Below are 23,795 nucleotides of genomic sequence, written 5' to 3'. Positions count from 1 at the left end.
TCTGGCAGCATTTATCATGTCTCTGAATGTCTCACAGAAAGATCTGGACACCAATGTTTAATTGTGCAGAAAACAAAATAAACAGAGGGCATTCGGAATAGTTATCTGTGCTAAGCTTGTGCCCTTTACCCAGTCTTGATGGCTTAAACCCCTTTGCTTGTCTGACTTGACTTCTTACTCGGAGCAGGTATTGACCCATGCACAATGACTTGCAGTGCTGCTATTAAGCTTGCTGGCATGTGTCTGCACATAAGTACAGGTGAACGAGAGGGGTGGCCACTGTCTGCCAGTGGTCTGTGACTCCTCTAGAGAGGGTGACATAAAGGAGCTATTTGAACGGGTTCAACGTGAGCAGAACGGAAGGCTGGACATGCTGGTGAACAACGCGTATTCCGGAGTGCAGGTCAGTTCCGTAATGGCAGTAATGTAAACACTGGAGGAGGCGAACTCTGAATAGTAATCCTGGGGTTGGCTAGTTTGCATTTGGGAATGTAGCTTTCCTCTCTGCTGTATAGCAGCACACAGGGTAATTCACTTGACGCCGCAGGAACGCCAGGTCCGAGTTCCTCAAGCCAGTCCTTGGAGCTCAGCAGGCCCACGTTCTTACTCTAACAGCCCGCTACACACCTGGTCGGTGCCATTAAGACTGTATTCCTGGTACAAATGTGGAACATCTGGTAGCTCCTTAGGACTGGGCCAGGGAACCTGGCGTTAGACCTGAGGTGTCTCTGTTATGAAAGCACTTCCACCATTTCACATGTCAGCAGCATGCCAGCTACCTACTAATAATTGTGTGGAAGACTATAAGCGTGTAATATAAGCAAATAACCAAGTGGTTCGACAGAAATTGAAAATGCAGATATTCTTTGCAAATGATTCACTGGAACATATTATTTATCTAAAGTTATACATAATCATTTATTCATAAAGTATTTCCCTTTAATACCATGTTTCGGTATATATTTGGTAAGGTCTATTACATCTGTTACCTCAATGAAAAAAAAATATCTCAGGCTTAATACTATATGTTGTATTAACTTAAAACTAATACATTCAGACGTGTGATTCACTGCATATTTTAATATTTTAACAGGAGATTTTTGATAACATGGGAAAGAAGTTCTGGGAAATGGATCCTGCTATTTGGGATTCAATCAACAACACTGGTCTTAGGTAATAAGCACCTAAACGCTTAAGTTGCATTGCAAATTGTGAATTACCATGTGAATATTTTTTAGTGTAGGCTTAAACTTTATGTGGCTCTGGGAACCTGGCCCACACTGCTTTAACACTGGTTGCTTTAATGGGTGCTCTCCTCAGTAATGCCTCCTCCTGTGCTGTAGGGGGCACTACTACTGCTCTGTGTATGCTGCCAGGATGATGGTGGCTCAGGGGAAGGGCCTGATAGTCATCATCTCATCCATGGGAGGCTTAAAGTACCTCTTCAATGTGCCATATGGCGTGGGCAAGGCTGCAGTAAGTCGCTCGGAGAGTTCTGTCATATCCACGACACACAACGCATACTGTTTGCATCTCTAGATTTTCTGCAGATTTTGAAATGTGTCAAAGCAGATGTGCTGGCTGTTTCGTTTCTAGTACTTGTGTTGTGTGCTCACTCTTCCAGTGTGACAGACTAGCCGCAGATATTGCAGTGGAGCTCAGGAGCAGGGGTGTGGCGTCGGTCAGCCTCTGGCCAGGTGCAGTCCGCACTGAGCTCGTCCACCACAACATACTTCAGAATGAAAATCTTCAAGGTACAAACCAAAAAGTAAGTCACCCTGCTTGACAAGAGCACAAAGTGCCGTTGTTATTCTGCAAATTGTCTGATCTGTCCAAATGTTTTAGCCAATAAACTTGTGTCTTCACACCTGACTTTTATTTGTCAATAAATGTTTATTCTTATGGCCTACAGAACTTCCTAAAGCTATTTGAAACTATGATTTATACATAAATATTCTAACTACATGACGTTTTTCATCAATAAACCTTTTCTTCCCTAGACTTCTTAATCCTTTCAGACTTTGAACCTATGCCTAGCCTGATGAAATAGCTTCAGATGAAAGTACACATCCGTATTGTCTTTCTCATGTGCGAGCAAACTTAGACATGTTGTAGTTTGGGTTGTATGCGATCACTAGCAGGAACTGAAATAAAATTTCACCCAATAGATTTATGAGACAAATTTTTGGAGTAATATTAACGGATTTTTTCTGAACGAGGCAACATTGTGCTGTCTGACTCTAGTGTTGCAAGTACACATCAAGGCCAAATCGATGTGAAATTTACTTATTAACTTTTTTTAAGCCCGTTGGCCATCAGCTGATGCAGCGGTTTCAGAGTCCAGTCGCGGACGACCTCGACAATGCAGTTTATAGAATTCCCTCATTTTAACACAACCAATAATGACCAAGTGTTTCATTAGTGGTCCTGTAGGACTGGAGCTACCGCTGAGCTAAAGTGTAAACACAGTACTGACACCATGAAGCTGTAGTGACATGTATATTACTGTGCATATTAAATGATTATCCTTACCTGAAACATATGTGAACAATACCGATCTTGCTCATTTAACTGTGAAAGGGGCTTGTGTCAGGATACATTATGTAAATGATGTAATGATGCAGCCGTCAGATGCTAATGTATTTGTATCATATTTGGCTGGAAAGGTGCATGCGTGTTATACATCCAGTCTACGGTGTGTATGGATTTATGAGCTGCTGCTTCTGAGTTATGTGACATTACATTCACAGCATTAGGAAGATGTGCTTGTCGTACATACTTTCCAGTAGAAGAAATATCATCTGGTATCTGATTTACAAAAAGACACTGAAAAAAGAGCATTTGATTCTATGAAGCACCAGGACGTCCTCCAGCTGTCTTCTGCCTGTGTCTGATTAATAACAGGAACCTTGATCCAAGGGCACTTCTTGCGAAACCCACTGTCGGCAATGTGCTTGTAATATTCAGATCAACTGAAAAATACACTTTTTTACAGCATATCAACAGTACATATTTGGCAAATATTAACCAGTTTTTATTTCTTGTTAATCTTCCAGTGGAAGGAAGCATTCATTAATGGTGAGACAACTGAGATGAGTGGAAAATGCATTGTTGAACTGGCCAAAGGTAGGACTTGGTTTTAAAGCACTACTACCAAAGTGCTATATAGAACATTTTCTCTGCAGGTGTAAATTAGCGAATTAGGTTCCATATCTGTGGTATTGCGCTGATACCTTTTTATAAGGAGTGTATCATACATATATGGAAAATATGTGCTGGTCACAAAACGCGTCACTGCGTTTTTTGCCCCTTTCCTCTTTCTTCTGGTCGAACAGACAAGAGTCTCATGTCACTAACTGGGAAGGTGTTGTTTACATGTGATCTTGCCAGGCGCTACGGACTACAAGATGTCGATGGTAACCTATTATATTTTATATTTAGTCTTACAATGACCAGTAGCAGACAAATCCGTGTTACCAAGGAAATCGCTTAGAAGAAAGTTTGATGCGTGAATCATATGGAAGTCACTTTCAGATTGCTCTCATCCTCACCCTCTCTTCCTCTCTTCCTCGTTGAGGTCGCAGCATAACGGACTACACCTCTCTGAAGTTTCTCCTCATGCAAGTGCCGTACCTGTCCTGGCTCTCTGTAGTCACCCCCTCCGTTCTCAGAGTGCCACGTTTTGTCCTCTCCCTGGCCACTGGCAAATTCTGACGGGTGCAACACTTTTGTTTTTAATGGCTATTAATACGTCTAAGGGAAAGGCCTTAGTCTGTAAGCACATGCCATTTGGATCACTTTAGTGCAAATTAACAGCATCCTCTAGTGGCCACTTATGGAAATAGAGATTAATTAATCTTCTGTGCCTTTCCTCTATTCATCTAGCCCCAGGTTTGTAGTTGTAGTATATAGAGTTCCTTACTTACATGTTTCTAATCAATGCGCAATTTTATGATCGTTTTCCCCTAAACCAGTACAGAAAGATTGAAAGGGTAATGTTTTCCTGCAACACTGCTTATCCTCAATACTGTAGGGATTTGTTTTTCAAGTCTTGTATGGGTGTTCTTTGTTTTAGTACTGTGTTAATTATTTTTGCTTTGGCATCTGGGAATCTTGCAATAATGACTGTTGCCACTGCTACCAGCACCCGTGAACTACTAAAAGAGCCGTTTCTCCCAAATAAAACAATGCCATTGATATTTGACCCATGCCTTGTTATTCATACTAATGTATGATTCTTGTATTGTTTGGCCCTGTCATTTGAAAAGAGGGCAAACTAATTAAACATTGGGAACAGTTCAAAAACACCCCGTTCCCCCCCACTTCTAACTTCAGCTGTAGGGGTAGTACATGTAGGTATGGGGTAGTAACCTGAGCAGTAGGGCTAGTACAGTTATGTGTAAAATAATTGCAGTGTGTTTAAAACAACCGAGAAAAAGATCAATCCTCATAATAGCATTTATTTCCATATACACAAAGGCGCTGGGAGCACTGCACATTCAATTCAATTCCAAATCAAAACATGAACGAAATATACATTTTTAAACTGAAAATGAAGAAAAAAAGAATAATGGTGGAATAAATGGAATGGAATAAATAGTGTCTTAATTTTCATTTACAAACTCGAATATTTACAGTATAAACAAAGTTGTTTACAGATTTAGCTTTTCTGTTGATCACTGAACTAATATTTAGTTATATAACCTTTATTTCTGATAATTGCTTTACATCTGTGTGGCATGCAGTCAATTTACATCTGACACCTGCGAACAGATATTCCAACCCAAGCTGACTGGACTACATTCCACAGTTCTTCTGCATTCTTGGGTTTTGCATCAAAAAGCAGCATTTTTGATGTCACTCCACAAATTCTCAATCGGATTGAGGTCTGGCGATTGGGCTGGCCACTTCATAACATCAATCTTATTGGTCTGGTACCAGGATGTTGCCCACTTGCTGGTGTTTGGGGTCATTGTCCTGCTGAAAGACCCATTTCAAGGGCATTTTTCTTTAGCATAAGGCAACATGACCTCTTCCAGTATTTTGATATATTCAAACCGGTCCATGGTGCCTGGTATGCGATAAATGGGTCAGACTCCAAAGTATGAGAAACATCCACAAACCATTATACCTCCATGTTCTACAGTCTTCACAGTGTACTGTGGCTTGAATTCAGTGTTTATGGGTCGTCTCACAAACTGTCTGTGGCCTTTAGACCCAATAAGAACAATCTTGCTCTCGTCTGTCCATAGAATGTTGTGCCACTTCTCTTTAGGCCAGTCGATGTGTTCTTTGGCAAACTAACCTGTTCAACACGTCTTTTTTTCAACAGTGGTACTTTACAGGGGTTTATTGCAAATAGTTTGGCTTCACGTAGGCGTCTTCTGATTGTTGCAGTACTCACAGGTAACTGAAGATCTTCTTTGATTTCCCTGGAGCTGATCATTGGATGCTTCTTTGCCATTCTTGTTATTCTATGATCTACGCGGATGCTAGTATTTCTTTTCCTACCATGTGTTTTGGGTTTTGTTTGCCATTTTAAAGCATTTGAGACCATTTTAGCTGAGCAGCCAATTATTTTCTGCACTTCTATATATTTTTTCCCCTCTCCAATCAACTTCTTGATCAAAGTTCTTTCTCCTTCAGTACAATGTCTGGAACAACCCATTTTACTCACTGAGCAAGGGCTAAAACCAGCAGGTACAACATTTGCTGCCCTCCTTTAAATAAGGGCCATAACTGACACCTGTTTCTTCGTAGAATGAATGACCTCACTAATTCAACTCCACACTGCTATTAATTTGAACACGCCCCTTTCATTAAATTAGTTACACCCAATTAGCAGCATGCATATCATGACTGTTGATTCTGTTGGTTGCCCATTACTTGGCTACACCTAGTCATTAATTTTTTCCCCCAAAATCAGTAATTAAATACATTAGTGATGTTAGACTGCTATTATTTTGCACATAACTGTAGGTATGGGGTAGTAACCTGAGCTGTAGGGGTAGTACATGTAGGTATGGGGTAGTAACCTGAGCTGTAGGGGTAGTACATGTAGGTATGGGTTAGTAACCTGAGCTGTAGGGGTAGTACATGTAGGTATGGGGTAGTAACCTGAGCTGTAGGGGTAGTACATGTAGGTATGGGTTAGTAACCTGAGCTGTAGGGGTAGTACATGTAGGTATGGGTTAGTAACCTGAGCTGTAGGGGTAGTACATGTAGGTATGGGGTAGTAACCTGAGCTGTAGGGGTAGTACATGTAGGTATGGGGTAGTAACCTGAGCTGTAGGGGTAGTACATGTAGGTATGGGTTAGTAACCTGAGCTGTAGGGGTAGTACATGTAGGTATGGGGTAGTAACCTGAGCTGTAGGGGTAGTACATGTAGGAATGGGGTAGTAACCTGAGCTGTAGGGGTAGTACATGTAGGTATGGGGTAGTAACCTGAGCTGTAGGGGTAGTACATGTAGGTATGGGGTAGTAACCTGAGCTGTAGGGTTAGTACATGTAGGTATGGGGTAGTAACCTGAGTTGTAGGGGTAATACATGTAGGTATGGGGTAGTAACCTGAGCTGTAGGGGTAGTACATGTAGGTATGGGGTAGTAACCTGAGTTGTAGGGGTAGTACATGTAGGTATGTGGTAGTAACCTGAGCTGTAGGGGTAGTACATGTAGGTATGGGGTAGTATCCTGAGCTGTAGGGGTAGTACATGTAGGTATGGGGTAGTAACCTGAGCTGTAGGGGTAGTACATGTAGGTATGGGTTAGTAACCTGAGTTGTAGGGGTAGTACATGTAGGTATGGGGTAATAACCTGAGTTGTAGGGTAGTACATGTAGGTATGGGGTAGTAACCTGAGCTGTAGGGGTAGTACATGTAGGTATGGGGTAGTAACCTGAGTTGTAGGGGTAGTACATGTAGGTATGGGGTAGTAACCTGAGCTGTAGGGGTAGTACATGTAGGTATGGGGTAATAACCTGAGTTGTAGGGTAGTACATGTAGGTATGGGGTAGTAACCTGAGTTGTAGGGGTAGTACATGTAGGTATGTGGTAGTAACCTGAGCTGTAGGGGTAGTACATGTATGTATGGGTTAGTAACCTGAATTGTAGGGGTAGTACATGTAGATATGGGGTAGTAACCTGAGCTGTAGGGGTAGTACATGTAGGTATGGGGTAGTATCCTGAGCTGTAGGGGTAGTACATGTAGGTATGGGGTAGTAACCTGAGCTGTAGGGGTAGTACATGTAGGTATGGGTTAGTAACCTGAGTTGTAGGGGTAGTACATGTAGGTATGGGGTAATAACCTGAGTTGTAGGGTAGTACATGTAGGTATGGGGTAGTAACCTGAGCTGTAGGGGTAGTACATGTAGGTATGGGTTAGTAACCTGAGTTGTAGGGGTAGTACATGTAGGTATGGGGTAGTAACCTGAGCTGTAGGGGTAGTAAATGTAGGTATGGGGTAATAACCTGAGTTGTAGGGTAGTACATGTAGGTATGGGGTAGTAACCTGAGCTGTAGGGGTAGTACATGTAGGTATGGGGTAGTAACCTGAGCTGTAGGGGTAGTACATGTAGGTATGGGGGTAGTAACCTGAGCTGTAGGGTAGTACATGTAGGTATGGGGTAGTAACCTGAGCTGTAGGGGTAGTACATGTAGGTATGGGGTAGTAACCTGAGTTGTAGGGGTAGTACATGTAGGTATGGGGTAGTAACCTGAGCTGTAGGGGTAGTACATGTAGGTATGGGTTAGTAACCTGAGCTGTAGGGGTAGTACATGTAGGTATGGGGTAGTAACCTGAGCTGTAGGGGTAGTACATGTAGGTATGGGGTAGTAACCTGAGCTGTAGGGGTAGTACATGTAGGTATGGGGTAGTAACCTGAGCTGTAGGGGTAGTACATGTAGGTATGGGTTAGTAACCTGAGCTGTAGGGGTAGTACATGTAGGTATGGGGTAGTAACCTGAGTTGCAGGGGTAGTACATGTAGGTATGGGGTAGTAACCTGAGCTGTAAGATTCTGCTAGGCTTACCCGATATGACTTTGACTCTTATCGTGTGAGTGATGTTGGCAGGGCACTTCCAGAGGCACAAAGGTCAGTCCAAAGGTTGCCTCATCCCTTCATATCATCTGTGTAATTCTCCATTATGTGGCCATGCTGAATCACAGTCATCTAAACTGAGAATGGGAAGATGCGGGTAAATCCACACAGGTAAAAATGTGCTACCTCCTTCTCACCGTTACACACGGCCTTTGTAAGTGACTCTTCCATCGAGCTGTGAAAGTTGCACAGGGGCAGTTATTTATATGCAAGATGTGTTAGAAATATTAATACATGGAAGGGCAGGAGTTCATGAAGTGTGATGGTTTAAAGTCTACAAAGTTGCTTAACACCCAAACTGAAATGTGAATGGCATATGCAATGAAAAGAATAAATAAATGCAGACATGGTCAGGACAGCAATACATTTATTGCTAGTCAAAAATATTTATTACATTCCTGCAAATGTATGTTAGGATTGAGCTGACTATTTCAGTATAAAAGTTCAAGATGCGGGTAGTTTAACGGCTTCACGGTTGTAGGCTATCCTACTTAAAGGTTGCCTTGGACGTCCTGATGGGGATGACAATATCCGTTTAAATCTTCAGTTTTTAATTGAATAATAGGAGGATCGGTCCCTGTCGCTCTAGAAGATAGGAGGATCGGTCGGGCACACCCTCGACCCTGTCGCTGGAGGACATAGGAGGATCGCTCCGTTTCCTGTCCTGATCTCCGCCTCTCCTCGAATTGGCCGGACAGCGGAAAAACACTTCGGGCTTTCCAGAACAAAAGCTCCAGCGGATCGCAGTGAGACCAAGTGCCGAAGATCCCGGGGAGCTGTGGGGATTTAAAGTGGTGGGTAAACCCGAATATTAAGTTATCCTGGCGGAATTCTTCCCGGTAAATGTAGTGTTGAGAGGAAGTTTCAGGCTGATTTAATTTCGATCTTTCCACATGAATGTAAGTGTCCGATACAAACGTGTTGGACTCGCTTGGGCGCTTAAAGGGAGGTTATCCACTAGCTATTTTATTGTAAAGTATACTAGAATGACTGATGAAGAGTGCTGAATTCGTTGATCGTATGATTGAACCATTACATTGAGTAATGGGGTTATTTTTTTGTTAAGTATATGTTTTTTCGGTACTCAAGCGTGTCTTAAAGAGTGCGCCTGTGCAGTCCCAGTGCTTCATCCACCACAAAAGGGCAAGTAAGGGCATTGTTGTGGACGGCCAGTGTGGACCCACTCAACATGTACCGATTACCAGCTTGGTTTCAAAAAACCTACTATCCAAACGATCACCTCTTTTCATGTGAAGTGATGTGCTCTTACTCTGTGTTACAAGTTTTCTTTTTTTCCCTAAACAGTTAGCTACCGATAGCCGCTTAGCTAGATATAAATCGTAAACAGAAATCGCTAGACCGTAAAACAGTCCATCCAGCGAAGAAAGTGGATCTCAGGGACACTGCGGGATCTGTAATAATTCAGCCTTAGGACCGTGTGTGTAAACCTGGAAAATCAAATCGGTTGTAACAATTTGTCTATACTTATTATCTGGACCGATGGCGTCATTTCCTTCGCCGTGTTTTTAAGGTCAGTGACCAATTTCGGGCTTTTGTTGTTGTTGTTGTTGTTGTTGTAGTAGTAGTAGTAGTTGTTGTTGTTGTTGTTTTGGTTTGGCTTTCAGAATATCCCATTTTCTGTATCTAAATGAAAAGTGTATGTGCTGTAACTTACTGTCTGTCGTTTCCTAACGTTTTCATGTGAAGTCATAAGTTCACGCTTCACCGTGTTTTGTTTGGCTCTGCGCTATTTGTGGTGGAGACTTTTAAGGAGTCACAGGGATGTTACTGGTGCTGCTCGACGGTCCATATTATCAATCTCCCAGAGTAATAACATTCACAGCAATTTGCAGAAGGGACTTGCACAACTTTGAGGTATATTGTGGGGTGCCGTACAGAATAATGAAGGACGAGCCAACTGAGTAGCTAATACGGCATGGCTCCGAAGTAGCCTGCTACTGGTTCAGAGGAGAACATGGTAAAAGTCCCCAGTGAAATGAGCCCAGTCCTCCATTCTTTACAGTAAACTGCATGCAAGATCCGCGCACCTATTCTATCTGCTCTTACTGTATTCCCAAACGCCGTTAATCTTATTCAGCACCGGTCACAATGGATTTTCCAGTTAGGACAGCTGAACCCTCTGATTTTTTTTGGAGCGGTCTGTTAATACGAAGTAAAACTCATCTATACGTACATTACACAAGAGTTACTGTTTCACAGACTTGTGACTTAAACTTGTGACGAGTCCCATGTGACCTTTGACCTGCCACCCTCGTTTGCCTCACGTGGGTGATGTAATTAATGTTGTTTGATGGTCTTGGTCACCATTTCAGTTACTTGCACACTTCATGTGTTGTGTGTTTACAAACCTTTAGTTTTTTTATTCGGATTCTTTTCCTAGTGTTTACATTTACTTACTGTTCCCTTACAATACAGAATGAACTTGTGCCATTGTAATAGACCGGCAGAACATCTAAAACACTTCAGATCTAACACATTTCACACTTTGTTATAGTTTCCTTGCATTGTGATTTAAGGGTTTAATTCTACAAAAACAATTATATGCATATATAATGAATATTAAATGGTTAATGACAGGTTTATATATGTGTGAAAACAATTCTAAAATACCTGCATTCTATGCTCATACTCAGTTTTTGGCAGATTTATATTTCTACTTAGGTTCATACTCCGACTAGTACTGTATTTGGCTTGCTAATCTGATGGCAGCATTTCTAGTTCTGTAAATGCTGCTGTTTGGTTTTTGGTAAAGAAACAAAGCTCAAGGTCTAATTTTACTGTCCGGAGTTGTAACATTTTTTAAAAATATCTTGGGGTGTATTTGGGAATGACTGTGCATACTGGCTTCCAGTGTTATTCATCCTCAGATCTTAGTTTCACCTGTGACTGTGTAGGTAAACAAAAACATTTACCTACACCAAATAAGTAAGTGTTGGTAACTGTGTCAGGCTTATGAATGGTACTATTTCACCTTTTAAAAGCAGTTTCAAAAACCACTAAATAACAGCTTCAGTTATTTTGGTAAGTGAAACGAAGATTTGGGTGATGATGCTGTTGCCCTATCTATACATAGCCAATTACACAAATCTTAATTTTTAGAGTTTTTTCTGTTTTATTAAATTAAGGGTAAATCTGCTTTTTTATCTTCAAAATATGCCACACTCATTCTGTAGTGCTGTAACTGCCTGTATATCCTTCATCCAACAAAACAGTCCCCATGGATCTCCGACAGAGTGGCTTTAATTTAAACCTACTTTGTAAATTTTATCTGTAAATATCAAGCCTGTATCCACTCTGATCAAGAAGTGGCTGCAATCCCCTTTAGAAGCTTTCAGGGTTCTTCCTCATACCATCTAAAGGAGAGATTATTTGCTACTGTCATCTTGGGTTTATTCATTAAAGGTTTGGACTTATATTTTTATTAGCATGCTTGAGGAACAGTGTTGAAAGAAGCACTACACCAATACACTTGGAAAAAAAGTTTATAGGAGATCCATACGCAGACAGTCTACATTTGATGATGAAAGCAGTTTATTCAAATCAGATACTTTTTCTGCAGAAACGGGTAACCGCATATGCATAACACCTTATGGCAAATGCATAATTGTTTATGATATTTTTATGAATTATGGGTTCATTGTTTTTTAAAATCTAGTATGGTTCAGTTCTAATATTTTTGAAAAATGGAAACTCGCCATTTAATCACGCATCTCTAATATATAAAAAAAGCATCTTGAGATGTTATAGGCATACGGAGGGTGAATTTTGGAATTTTCTAATTGATCTTGTATTTTGAGAGGATAAGACTACCTCGTTGTAATGTATTTAAGCCTAGTGAGACATCACACATATCTGAATCCATCTTGAAATAATCTGTACGAACATTTAAGTATAATGGACTGAAGCAACTGTTGAAGCAGGCGAATAAAAAGTCATGAATAAGGGCAGTTTATCATTTGCATGCAAAATGCCGTCATTTACATGAAAATGTTACATACAATCGAAAGTGACACCAAAACTGTCAGGAAACCAGTCTTTTGCATCCTGTTTTAATTGCTCTGCACTCAAGGCTCCCTGCAGTATGTCCCACCTCTTGTATGTGATTGGATGGGGAAGAGTTAGTTACACAACAGTGACAATTACCAGCCTAGCCTACAATTTAAAATTCCTGAATGAATAGTCAAGAGTCAATGGAAGTAATGACTATTGTGCACAAGAAGGTAATGCTTTAAACAAATGTGCTACTTTTTCAGTTATAAACTGCCATGGAGAACAGAAACCACAATTCCTTGTTTTTGTACTATTCAAGCACTTTAAGATGTGCAAGACTGTAAAGTCAGCAAAACATTTCTTTTCTAAACCCATTTTTTTGTTTCTTCTTCAGCTTACAGTAACTGCCGATAGCCAACCCTGATGGAAGTGCCCAGTGACCATGACATGAGGATTACCTCTCCTGGAGGTTCACTGTCAAAGAAAGAAGGAAAGTTTAGCAATCCACGCCAACTTAAGTCCCCAAACTATGTTAACACCAATGGAAAGATACCTACAAATCTCTCTAATCACAAGGTGAAAATGACCAATGGCAGCTCAAGAGGAAGTGGTTCAATGAGCTTCAGCACCAACAATAACTCGGTGGTGTGTCTTCCTCTGGTGTCAGAGGGATTAAAGCTTGTATGGACCCAATCTGATCAGACAAAGGAGCTGGACACTATCCCTGAACTGGTACAGGCCTTCAATGTCTTCCCCTATCCAACATCTCAAGAAGTGAGCACATTAGCTAATATCTGTGCACTTCCACTTGATAAAGTCAAGGTCTGGTTTATGGTGCAGCGAATCAAGTATGGAATCAGCTGGGCTTCTGAGGACATTGAAGAAACACGCTGTAAACTAGCAGGCCCAGAGCATACAAGTGGCTTTGTACATGAAGAAAGCAACAAAAGGAAGAGATCTGGATGGGATGACCTCGAAGAGCTTGAGGAGAATGTTCATATGGAGGATTCTGTACACAATTTGTCACACAAAAGGCACAAAAATGAACCCCCAGAATTAAAGCTTTCTCCTTTCACAAATTCTCTTTCACCCCAATCACCTTCTCAGAACTCTAATTACTACAGCCATCCTGTGGACAGTCCAGCTACGACGCCATCCGCTGCCTCACCTAGCTCCCTGAAGTCTTCTTTTGGATCTCAACAAAAGCACAAACGATACAAAAAATCTAAAGCCCAGCTCACAGCTTTGCGCAAGAGCTTCCTTCAAGAGAACTGGCCTGCTGAGACTGAACTCAGACGCCTGCAAGAGGAGACTGGCCTGAGTCGTAACGAAATCCGAAAATGGTTCAGCGACAGTCGCTATCAGCTAAGGAATGGTAGAGGGATGCCAGGCTTAATGTCTCCTGCCGCTGACGAAGAGAAGAACGAGTCTCATTTTCAACCTTTATCTGAGGGTGAGCAGCTACAGCCTCTGTCCCTGGTCATTGAAAAGCACCAAACAAACGTCCCTGCAAAAGGAGGAGCTCGCAGCAAGAAAGTGCAGAAAAGAGGCTCGAGTAATTCACAGTTTTTTCAGATTTTTCTGTCAAACACTCTTGAGGCATTCGGAGAAGGAGAGATTGACGAAAGTGAAACAAAGACAGGCTGTGAAAAGGGGTGTAAAGAAGAGGGTAACTCTCACCATGACGATGCAGAAGTGGGAAGCAAACATGATAGTAAGTCCCACGACTCACTTGCACATTCGGAGCCATCGGTGTCTGTTGCATCCCCGCTCTGCCTCACCCCTTTACACGTTTCTACTCAGTCGTCTCAAATATTAATTTCCAAGTCCTCAAAGAAATATGTGCGTACCGCGAAGTCAAGTACTGCAGTCTCCAGTCCCTCTCAATCTTCCACTTCGTTGACTGCCTCTGGACGAGTGAGAAAAACCAAGGAGCAACTGGACATACTAAAAGAATACTTTTTGCGATGCCCATGGCCAAGAAGTGAGGAGTACACACAGTTGGTGGAACTAACATCCTTACCCCGAGCGGATGTCATCCAGTGGTTTGGGGATACTCGGTATGCTGTGAAGAACGGGCATTTACGCTGGGTGCGTGGTGCTGTCCGTGACCAGATCCTTGCTGAGATAGGCAGTACAGCAAAAATGGAGGTGGCGGAGCTGACGCCAGCAGCTCCAGTGGAACCCTCAAGAACGACAGCAGCCGCAAACGCAAGTCTCAGTTGAACACAGCCTCACACGTCCCAAAGTCAGTGTCGGACTCCTTAGATATTCATCCTCTGGAGCTGTATTATCAGCAGACAGGCGTATTGCAGGAGAAAGACCTTGATGTTCTCTGCCGAAAGTCAAAGATGAGTTACCAGCAAGTTCGGGACTGGTTTGCATCCAAGGACAGTGAGTCAGCAGAGCTGCCTAATAGTTCTGAAGACTGAAATGGAAAGTGTTTGGGTGTTTGCTTTTCAGTTGTTTCTATTGTACTTTCCCCACTGTACTGTACAGGGATTATGGAATAAGACTGAGTAGATGAAAAATCTTTTATTTTAGATTGGCTAAATGCAGTTCCCTGTCCTTTCTTGCTTTTTTTTCCATTTCTATATTTTGTTTTCTCTCCATTTGTTTCTAAATATCTTTTGTGCCAGGGTGTTCAATACACTGGCTAATTGTTCTTTCTTTTTTTTTTTTGGTCATTTAGCTTCAGCAGTAACTTATTAGAAATGCGTGCATAACCTTACAGTACAGTAGTGCTATGTAGTTGACTGGTAGGTAATAATGAAGGCCATATTGTGCGACATGAACAGAAGGCCTAATGAGCACTGTGATTACCTATTCGTTCACAAACTAAATCAGACTAAGCAAATCAAGTTCTTTCTTGATTTATTGCACTTGAATATTGGACCTGGAGTTTTCACAACTGTTTAAAAGTATTCCCTTTCAGAAACACCAGTGTGTAATAATAGTTTTGAAATGGTTATTTTCATGACACACTTCATTGTATTTGTTGTATATAAATGTGTGGCAGATGTAATGCAAACACTGAACACTGGAAACTAACCCTAAATATGGGAAAAATGGAAGAAACCCCAAAATCCTCTACCAAAGCAGACAAAAAAATATTGAGGCCCAAATGAGAAATTTGGAATTTGGGAGGTTAGTGTTTTCAAACACAATCTTACAGGACAAACTCAGCCTCTTATTAGTAATAAAAACAAAACTTAGGTGTGGGAAGTTTCATGTTTGAGCTTAATCATATGCAGGCTGTGCACCTGTGTAGCTTGTAAACATTTATCATGTTCTGGCTTATCCAGGCTGCATAAAACCTTTAGACTGATGGAGTTTTGTAAAATTCATGAGCTATGGTGATGCATGCTGGTTAACTGCACATTAACAGCCTATTTAAATAATGATTTTGAATAATGATTTCATATACAATTAACTATACACTCAAATGCACAGTTATTTAATATTTTTACTTTTAAAGCCGTATTGTCCTATAATGTGCCTTAGAATACATAGAATCTTGTTCTCAGAGTTGGGGGGGGGGGGCTTTTTGTTTCATATTCAACTTATTGTTTGTAGGTAAATAAACTTGACATGCCCAAATCAATAATATATATCATTAAAGTCAATAGAACTCAAAGTGGGCATTTTGTTTTAGTGCAGTATTTAAATGCTATAACATACAGGCTGTAATGCAATACACTGGAGTTAGTGCTTCCTTAATTCACAATATGCACTGGCAAAGCAGCATTTTTCAGCACAGACAAAGCTTCAGAATTTTCTGTGTGGAGTTAATGGGTCTTTGTTTACCTTTCTCAAAGCTTTTGCTTTAAGAGTAGCCATAACCTTGCAACCATTGCTGTTTCAGTAATCTACAACATACACATTGAGAATTACCACAGTCCCAATAAGTCAAACTGCAATAACTGGAGGTTAAATGTACACTCTGATACTTTACCTTTTGTATGTTTAGATATATTTTGTAACAAACTGGAGAAAACAACTTTGTAATTGACTTTATAATGAATTAAATTAGAAGACATCCTACCCAGGACTAGTTAATTGAAAGGAGTTGTCCACAAATTTTTATAGTAGTTCTTGTCTGTCTTAAAATGGAAAGGCAGGTATTTGCTTTTTGTGTAAGAAATAAACTGAATACATAAATATCTCAAATAAAGTGAACTGTAATGAAAATAACTGCATTTTTGTGGAATTCAAATAGTTAATGTGGGGTGATTAAAAGAAAGGTGAAACCAGACTCATGCAGAACTCCTGAGTCAACAGAAACTGTTCAATATAACAAACTCAAGGATATTACCAAACTAGTAGCTGAAAAGACTGATAAAAACTGAAAAAAGACTAGTAACAAAAAGCCCACAGGTCAAAAATGTTCCAGATATCATTCAGGTCTCTCAGAGTTACTGAGCCTAAACACCTAGCTCAGTTTCAGAATCACCTCCAGAAACCAAACTTGACTAAGCAACCACTATCTAATTATGCAATTTCCCAAGAAAAGAAAACAAGAGGTACCATAAATGTGATTGTTTTGCTAATGGTCATGTCATCCATAGCTGTGGGTACTACTGCCAGTCACCGTTATTACATGTCTTAGATATTTAACTACTGCACATTCCATGGCTGGGGCGAGTGAAGCATTCTCCCAGGCAGAAGCTGGAACTGGAAAATGTTTGGGGTTATGTGGTCTGACCTAAGGCAAAGCACATGGGAAGAAAAGTCATATAAAACTTTTATTTGCTCATTTATTTTTCTTAGTAACATTTAACTTACCTCAGGGGTGTGTTAACAGAGCTGGGTGTCCCTTAAAATGAGAAGAGTACATTTTTATTGTTTTCAGGTTAGGGCAAATCCATAAGTATATACTTCAAAGAAAAAATAGATTTACAACTGACATGAGATCTGCTGAACAGTTTCTCATTTAGTTGTTAGGATATGTTTTTGAGAGGCAAGAACCTAACGCAACAAAAGCAATAGAAGGCTGGCATAAGTAGAAAAACCCAATTAAATTATCAAACAACTCCTAGGATATCACTGTAGAAAAAAAGGCATTTAGTTTATTGGAGACAAAGAAAATATTTAAAAACATTGAAATACTGTAAAGTAATTTTAAAAGATCACATCAGAAGTCTCCATGTATCTGCTGCATGACAACCAAGTGAAATATTAGGATATTTATCATTATGCCACGGAGGAAACACTGTTGCACTGAAATTACTCACTAAATCCATGTTCGTGCAACGACCCTGCGGATGACACTGGGGTGGCTGAACCTGGTGGAGTCTATCACATGAAAAGTTCAAGGGATAAATGAGAGAAAAAACATCTGTAGAGCAGCACAGCTGATCTGATTAAAAATAAACAGTTATATAGGTTGAAAGCATTTTGTAAAAGAAGAAAAGCTCACCATCAAGCTGGATCGGGATTGTCGAAACCTCTCCATAGTATCAGCAGAGTATGAAAGACTAGCAAAAGTAAAACAATGACTTATTTAATTTCACATTTAGCACTTAAGATAGTTTAGGTAATTGAAATATGGTTTGGATTTTATCTATTTAATGTACCTTACAGCCCTGGAGCGAGGAGTGACTGGGAAAGGAAAAGAGAGCTAATAACACAAAGTAATGCCGTTTCTCCTAAACATTAATGCCATTTCAATGCCGTTTCTCCCATCAATTCTCTTTGTCCTAAATATTAATGCTGTTTCACCCATCAATGCCATTTCTCCTTACATTTCTTTGGCCAAAGCAATGCACATCAGACCTTTGTGCCTCTAAGTACCTGGTGATGTGACAGCCACTGGCAGAGTCATCCTTGGAATCGCGCTACACATTACCAAATAACCAAAGAAATATTCTGTTGCATGTGTTCTTAACAGCATAAATGTTAGGCACACTATATAATTATACAAGTGATGTTAATATATACTGGGAGTATACTGCAACACTGTATGCATATACAATAAGAATTACCTATTGGCATTACATTTCCCAGGTGATGGCTACAGAGGTGCAGAGAGAGAAAAGTAACACAGATATTAGAGGAATACACCCCCATACCACCGCTAGTGTTCTTTAAATAATAACAAAGCTCTAGTTGCTTCCATTTTGGCAAATAGTATGCATGCTTGATTGTACATAAATTAGGGTTATGAAATTATTTGTTTGGATACAATCCCTACTTTACTGAAAGTAAAGTAAATTAAAACCACCACTCGTAGGTTTAATCTAAGTGAATTATCCAAAAGACTTAGACAGTCAGCAGACTGTAAAACAGCATTCTGAAAACGAGTGCAGAAAGGACTGGCAGACCCGGTTAAAAAATCTTGTAGGTTATTTCATGTTAAGAAGTGCTCAACCACAACTACTAGCATAAAAAGCAAAGTAATTTCCACTTTACTGATCAAGCATTTTAGCTTACAGCATACATACAGACACACACCCACAGAGAACTGTCTTACCCTCCTCTGGGAAAGTGGCTTCTTGAGTTCAGTGTTCTCCTTCTTCAGTTCTAAAACCTGCCTAAACAGAAAGACAAGCACAGAAAATGAATGCAAAAGAACAAACTAGAAGGGAATGGTATTTTAAAGGGAAACATTACCTAGAGCAATTTTCTCTTTCATAAATGTAATTATACGCAGGATGTCAAATATCGTGTCCCAAACCATTAGACATTCACATAGAGCCCAGCCCAGTAATTTCATACTTAAAACCAGAACATTGCAAGGTCATCATCATCATCATCATAAAGCTGTTCATAAATCATCAGTTTGGCACTTCCCTTGATCAGTGTTTCACTGAATTAAGCCCACAACACCTCCGGAAGGCTCAACAGTGAGATCTGACATCCCAGACCTACCCCCCTCCAAGCTCACTTTAAACCAGCCAATTACATACACTTTAAATACCCCATGCACCATAAAAGGGGACCTTGGAGATCACACAACATGTGCAGTAGTAGTTACCGATCTCATATTAAATATTTTTAGGGACAGAATCAGCAACACTGAAATGGACACCCTTAGCTGTTACTGCTGTCCAATTTTTAAAAAAATAAAATATTAATTCTCTCAATACTTCCTTTTGAATTTTGTTTTTGGCTTTAGTAAATGTTTCCAGAATATATTTACTTGTATAAAAAAATATTAAAAGATTATCTTGGTCACACCATACTGTGTACATGCTGTAAAAAAAAAGCATGTCAATGTGTACAATACTGATACAGCCTCGATCCACCCACTGCCAACATAAGATTATAAGATTTTGCTTATTGTTCATCTTATTTTTGCTGTTTCCTTATAACTCTATACTGACCGATAATACATGCTCATAAGGTACTTTTATTTGCCTTGCAAGGATAACACCCTAGGATTAAATGCATTACTTTAGCAGGTGTTTCTGTAGCCTTTGTTATGAACAGTAAACCCAAATAACCCAAATATTTCTTTTCACTGGGTCCTATTTTTATGTGGATAAACTTAAAATAAGTCTGACATGTCTGAATCTTAGGCAAAGATCACAGAAATGTAAATTGTTCAGACCGTGAACTGAGGTATCAAAGCATAGCCATGCTCATAACACATTCAACAGAACTAGCAAAATAACTCGGCATGCTGTCTATATGAAGCCCTAGTCCTGAATCACATGGCTGCTGGGGACCTCCCAGAACTGTGCTCACATGCTGCATAGCCACCAAACCTATGACCTTAACACTAACAACTCAAAGCACAAGCATAATGCTTAGAATGTGCAAATTGCTCTCCACCTAGTTTATTCTTACCAAGTTCCGGCTAGTGATATGGGAGTCATAATGCACGTTTTCGAGTCAAATTTGAGGTTAGGATATTTCATGTTCTTTATGAAAATATACTGTATTATATTATTAAAAACATACTACGACATATACTGTACTATAATCATTAAACAATTGTCACAAGTAATGTGATTTCCAATTTACTATTAAGTAGGGTTATTGAACATTTGCATGTTCAGCACTGCCTCTAATGTCTAATGTTTTGATGAAAGCTGTTTCACTTTTTTAGAGACCAAAAAAAAGCATAAACTATGGCAAGAACCTTCATAGATCTATATTTCTTCTGTGCATTTTTTTTGACTTGCCTTAGCTTGTTCTCACATCACCATTTTAAAATCTACTTCACCCAATCGACAGTTGTCCTTGCGATAAAGAATATGTTACTGCACCTGGACAACTGATCACGGACTTCCTCCAGCCTTCTTTCCGTTTCCATACGTGAGTGTTTGTGGTATGCCATGACCCTCTCTTTCTGCTTATTCTGGAACAACGCAATCTGAAATTCAATTTAATTACGGCATCAAAATGAACCCAGCCTAATAGTGTCATACACACACACACACACAACCAAACACTCAATACAACGTTCAGCAGTCTCACGGCATTAATGTACAGGCTGCCTAACAAAACATCTCAAACTTCTCCCTCTTTTTGTAGATATGTTTGCACACGCCATTATATTCCAGCTATTTTATCCACATTGTATCCACTACTTTAAAGGAATGTATAGTCATTATATAACTGGACATTGTTGAACATTTTAAACAAAAATACCACTCTCAAGGAGATTTGGGCAATTTTCTTTTTTTTCGTGATCAGCAATTTGGGAATTCAGTCCAAGGCACAAAGTCATTAAGAGCAGGATGAAGTTGTCATCCATATCATTTTCAAGGAAAAATGATGCCCTGCCAGACACCAAATTATGCCATTCTATACTGCATGGGACATTTTAAAATACTGTCAGTAGCCGCTTTGTAAATCAATTAATATATTTTGGTGATTTATTTATGTTCACCAAATGTGCTGCACTATCTAATGAGATCAAATTGGTGTCCTGATGAATCATGCAACAAAACAGTAAAATCCGAAAGAAAACTTTGAAAGCACTAAGAAGCTTTATATATTGGTATTGTCTATATTCCATTTAAGTGCAATAACTATTATATTTCCAAAATATTGCATGCAGTTTACTAAGAAGTAGTGCACCAAAATTCTGAAACTGCGACCTGTGTGATGTGCTCCAGACGACTGTGAATGAGGTTCACTGGGTCTGTGAAGAACATCCGCTCCTGGGGTTTCATCTTCACAGAGAACAAAAGATACAGCAGGGGGGGGGGGGGGGGGTGGGGGGGGGGGACTTTAAAGGGGATATAACTTTCAGCTGGTACATTTTTTTCCCTCAGAAAATTAACGATTTTCAATACAAAAGGTGGACATGGCCAGTCTTGAAGGATACCATTACATTACAAATACAGATAAAGATATATTAACCTATTACTATTCTCGAGAATAGGACACTGCATGACTGACAGATTGTCTCATGATGCTTTAAATCAATGTGACCACATCACAATCATTCTGCAATTATTCTGAAATGAACAGCGACACGACACAAGCAAGCCGCTCCTATGTTCATCGCGTAACCTGCTGACAACATCCAGCAGTTTCTACCTAGGAACTGTACAAAATTAAACACTCTTGCTATATCATCCAATCTAGGCCCATGATCAAAACAGAACAGTGTGGGCTATATATATATATATATATATATATATATTTAAAATATTTTTCAGTATTTGAATTGTTCGAAGGAAAACAAATGTTTTAGATTAAACTATGCGGGGAAAAACGCAGGCACATATACCGAGTTGTTAATATATTTTAACGTTTGTTATTTTACCATCCAACAAGAGGAGGCCACCATGGAGCTCACAGTGAGAAGTGTGTGTTATGCAGTATGATAGCAAGCGTCACGGTGTAGGCTAAACCATATCTCATATGAGCCAAACGTTAAAATAACAGTTCAGCAAGTTTGAAACCCTAACTCAACTTCATGGTTTGCGTTCCAGCCTCTTGTATAGTTTTGCCTACGATTAAAATGCATGCAGTGCCTCAAAGTATTAACTGCTGAAAGGGGCCCCCAACAGGCTACCTGGTGAGAAAGCGGCAAATGGTTGCAGGTGGCTCGACACACAGAGCAGCTACCTACAGAGAGAAACGTGAACTCACTTAGAAAACAAATCGGTCACATAAAAACGCATGTGTGCTAAATGTGGAGTTACAAGCTAGTCAGCTAGCTCGTGTTTACCTGGCTTGACGCAACTCTCGCAAAATACATGGCCACAGTTCGACACTACAAAGTTTTTCCCTTGTCTCAAGAAACAGTTGTTACAGTGAAACCAATCCATGGCTGTTTAGGGAAAGATATATAATACAAATATAACTGTTTTTTTAAGGCGTAAAAGGTGACGCGTGAAAAAAAAGAAGCTTGCCCCTGAAAACTATCAGCCAAGTTAACGCTAATTAACCTGGGTTATTTTAGCCAACTTGCTAACCTTGGTTGCTATTGGGTATCTAGCCATTTGTATGGGTTATCCAAATTAACTAATTTTAGTATGTACACAAGCTATTTTGGCAAAATTATAAGCTTGCAAGTTAAAAGGCTAAGAATAAATATAACAGTAACAACACTACCTAAATACATTGCTAACCGCTACCTAACTCATCGGAAAACGATTTTAATCGCCGATTTCCCTGAGCTGCGTGCGAGAGCGCATTTAACCGTTACGTTCGCACTCTTAGTTTAGCGTAATGCACCATCTGGCAAAACCACGGGGGAAAACAAAATAAAAATACTCGATGCCAACTGGCAGTTTGCAGGAATACAGATTGGCGTTTGACATCTTAAACAAAAACAAAAAAAAACAACTCTCAAACGAATAAGTTTTTGGCGGTGGTACTTAGATGTAGGCCTCTCCGTCGGTCACTATTGTCCTTCAGTAAACAAACCCAACCCTTTAATATAGCAGGCATGGTACCAACGCCCTACATAACTAGTTAGAAGTAATCTGTGGCATGTAGACAGTAGCTTGGCTCTCTTAGAGCTAGGGCACGACTGCTGTACTGACACTTGATATAGCATTACATTCTGGTCTAGTAGCCTTTATATATTTAAAAAAAAAAAAAAAAAAAAAAGACACCATTTTTTACTTAGCAGCACTTTCCTTCTAATGAGCTGATGTACCACTCTCTCATTTAGCCCTTGGGGAAAGAGTGCTGCTGGGATTGAGCAAACATAATAGTGCATTACATTCACAGAGCATGAGTGAGGTCTGCCGTTAAGTATGAAGTGGTTCAGATTATCAAATCATTGCACAGTCAACTATTAAAACCCAAGGACAAAAAGGCAGTGCTGAGAATTTGTGAAAGAACCCGAGTGGCATCTGTAGTGGGAGGTATATGGTCAATGTAAACCCACCACGTCACACATGGCAAGAGATGGCCCACCTAAATAGACCCTCAACCCAAAATTAATACAACATGGCTTTTCATACTCCACAATGAAAAGTAAATGTCATTTGCAAAAGTTTACATCAATGTATATTTCAAAGGGTGCAATTAGTGCATTTTATATGTACACACAATCTTAAGTAGAGTCCTACTGTTTTTACCATATTAAAGACACTAGTTTAGAGAAGTAGTATTCAAATCCAGCCCCCCCAATCCTGGATGGTGTAGGTACCAGTAATTAATCTAAATTCAATTGGTTGGCCCAGTTGTCATCATAGATTACACTTTTGCCATCATATCTACAGCCTTTAAGAAGAATGATGGGAAGTTAGGACCCAGACCTCACAGCACAAT

General features: G+C 40.0%; 3 protein-coding genes across 4 annotated transcripts in view; 2 read left to right on the top strand and 1 right to left on the bottom strand.

Moving 5' to 3' along the window:
- dhrs1 (dehydrogenase/reductase (SDR family) member 1) overlaps positions 1-4,204 on the top strand; it is a 9,410-nt gene extending 5,206 nt beyond the window's left edge. Inside the window, exons 4-10 of one of the 2 annotated variants that reach the window (XM_027028748.2) lie at positions 260-403; positions 1,094-1,173; positions 1,344-1,476; positions 1,625-1,768; positions 3,057-3,126; positions 3,336-3,416; positions 3,578-4,204. In XM_027028748.2, coding sequence (XP_026884549.2) covers positions 260-403; positions 1,094-1,173; positions 1,344-1,476; positions 1,625-1,768; positions 3,057-3,126; positions 3,336-3,416; positions 3,578-3,714 — 789 coding nt within the window. In that variant the 3' untranslated portion in view covers positions 3,715-4,204. The remainder of the gene's footprint in view (positions 1-259; positions 404-1,093; positions 1,174-1,343; positions 1,477-1,624; positions 1,769-3,056; positions 3,127-3,335; positions 3,417-3,577) is intronic. The other variant, XM_035536520.1, reaches the window with a different exon arrangement.
- A 4,596-nt stretch (positions 4,205-8,800) lies between these two features.
- homeza (homeobox and leucine zipper encoding a) lies at positions 8,801-16,298 on the top strand. The gene is given in 3 exon segments (XM_027028742.2): positions 8,801-8,890; positions 12,502-14,240; positions 14,243-16,298. Coding segments are annotated over 2 exon segments (2,007 nt in total). The 5' UTR covers positions 8,801-8,890; positions 12,502-12,530; the 3' UTR covers positions 14,540-16,298.
- LOC113589203 (RING finger protein 212B) lies at positions 16,032-22,927 on the bottom strand. The gene is made up of 13 exons (XM_035536293.1): positions 22,654-22,927; positions 22,240-22,341; positions 22,084-22,136; positions 21,158-21,232; positions 20,321-20,427; positions 18,580-18,640; positions 18,092-18,120; positions 17,901-17,944; positions 17,684-17,708; positions 17,527-17,584; positions 17,342-17,402; positions 16,893-16,923; positions 16,032-16,812 (listed from the first exon to the last, which is right to left on the bottom strand). The coding sequence occupies exons 1-13, from the start codon at positions 22,655-22,657 to the stop codon at positions 16,725-16,727; spliced, it is 738 nt and encodes a 245-aa protein (XP_035392186.1). The 5' UTR covers positions 22,658-22,927; the 3' UTR covers positions 16,032-16,724.
- Positions 22,928-23,795: the final 868 nt, after the last annotated feature.

This window comes from Electrophorus electricus, chromosome 18 (assembly GCF_013358815.1).
Source record: "Electrophorus electricus isolate fEleEle1 chromosome 18, fEleEle1.pri, whole genome shotgun sequence".
NCBI classification, from domain to species: Eukaryota; Metazoa; Chordata; class Actinopteri; order Gymnotiformes; family Gymnotidae; genus Electrophorus; species Electrophorus electricus.
Note: the sequence above shows the minus strand (reverse complement) of the source record. Positions and strands in the feature narration are given on the sequence as shown.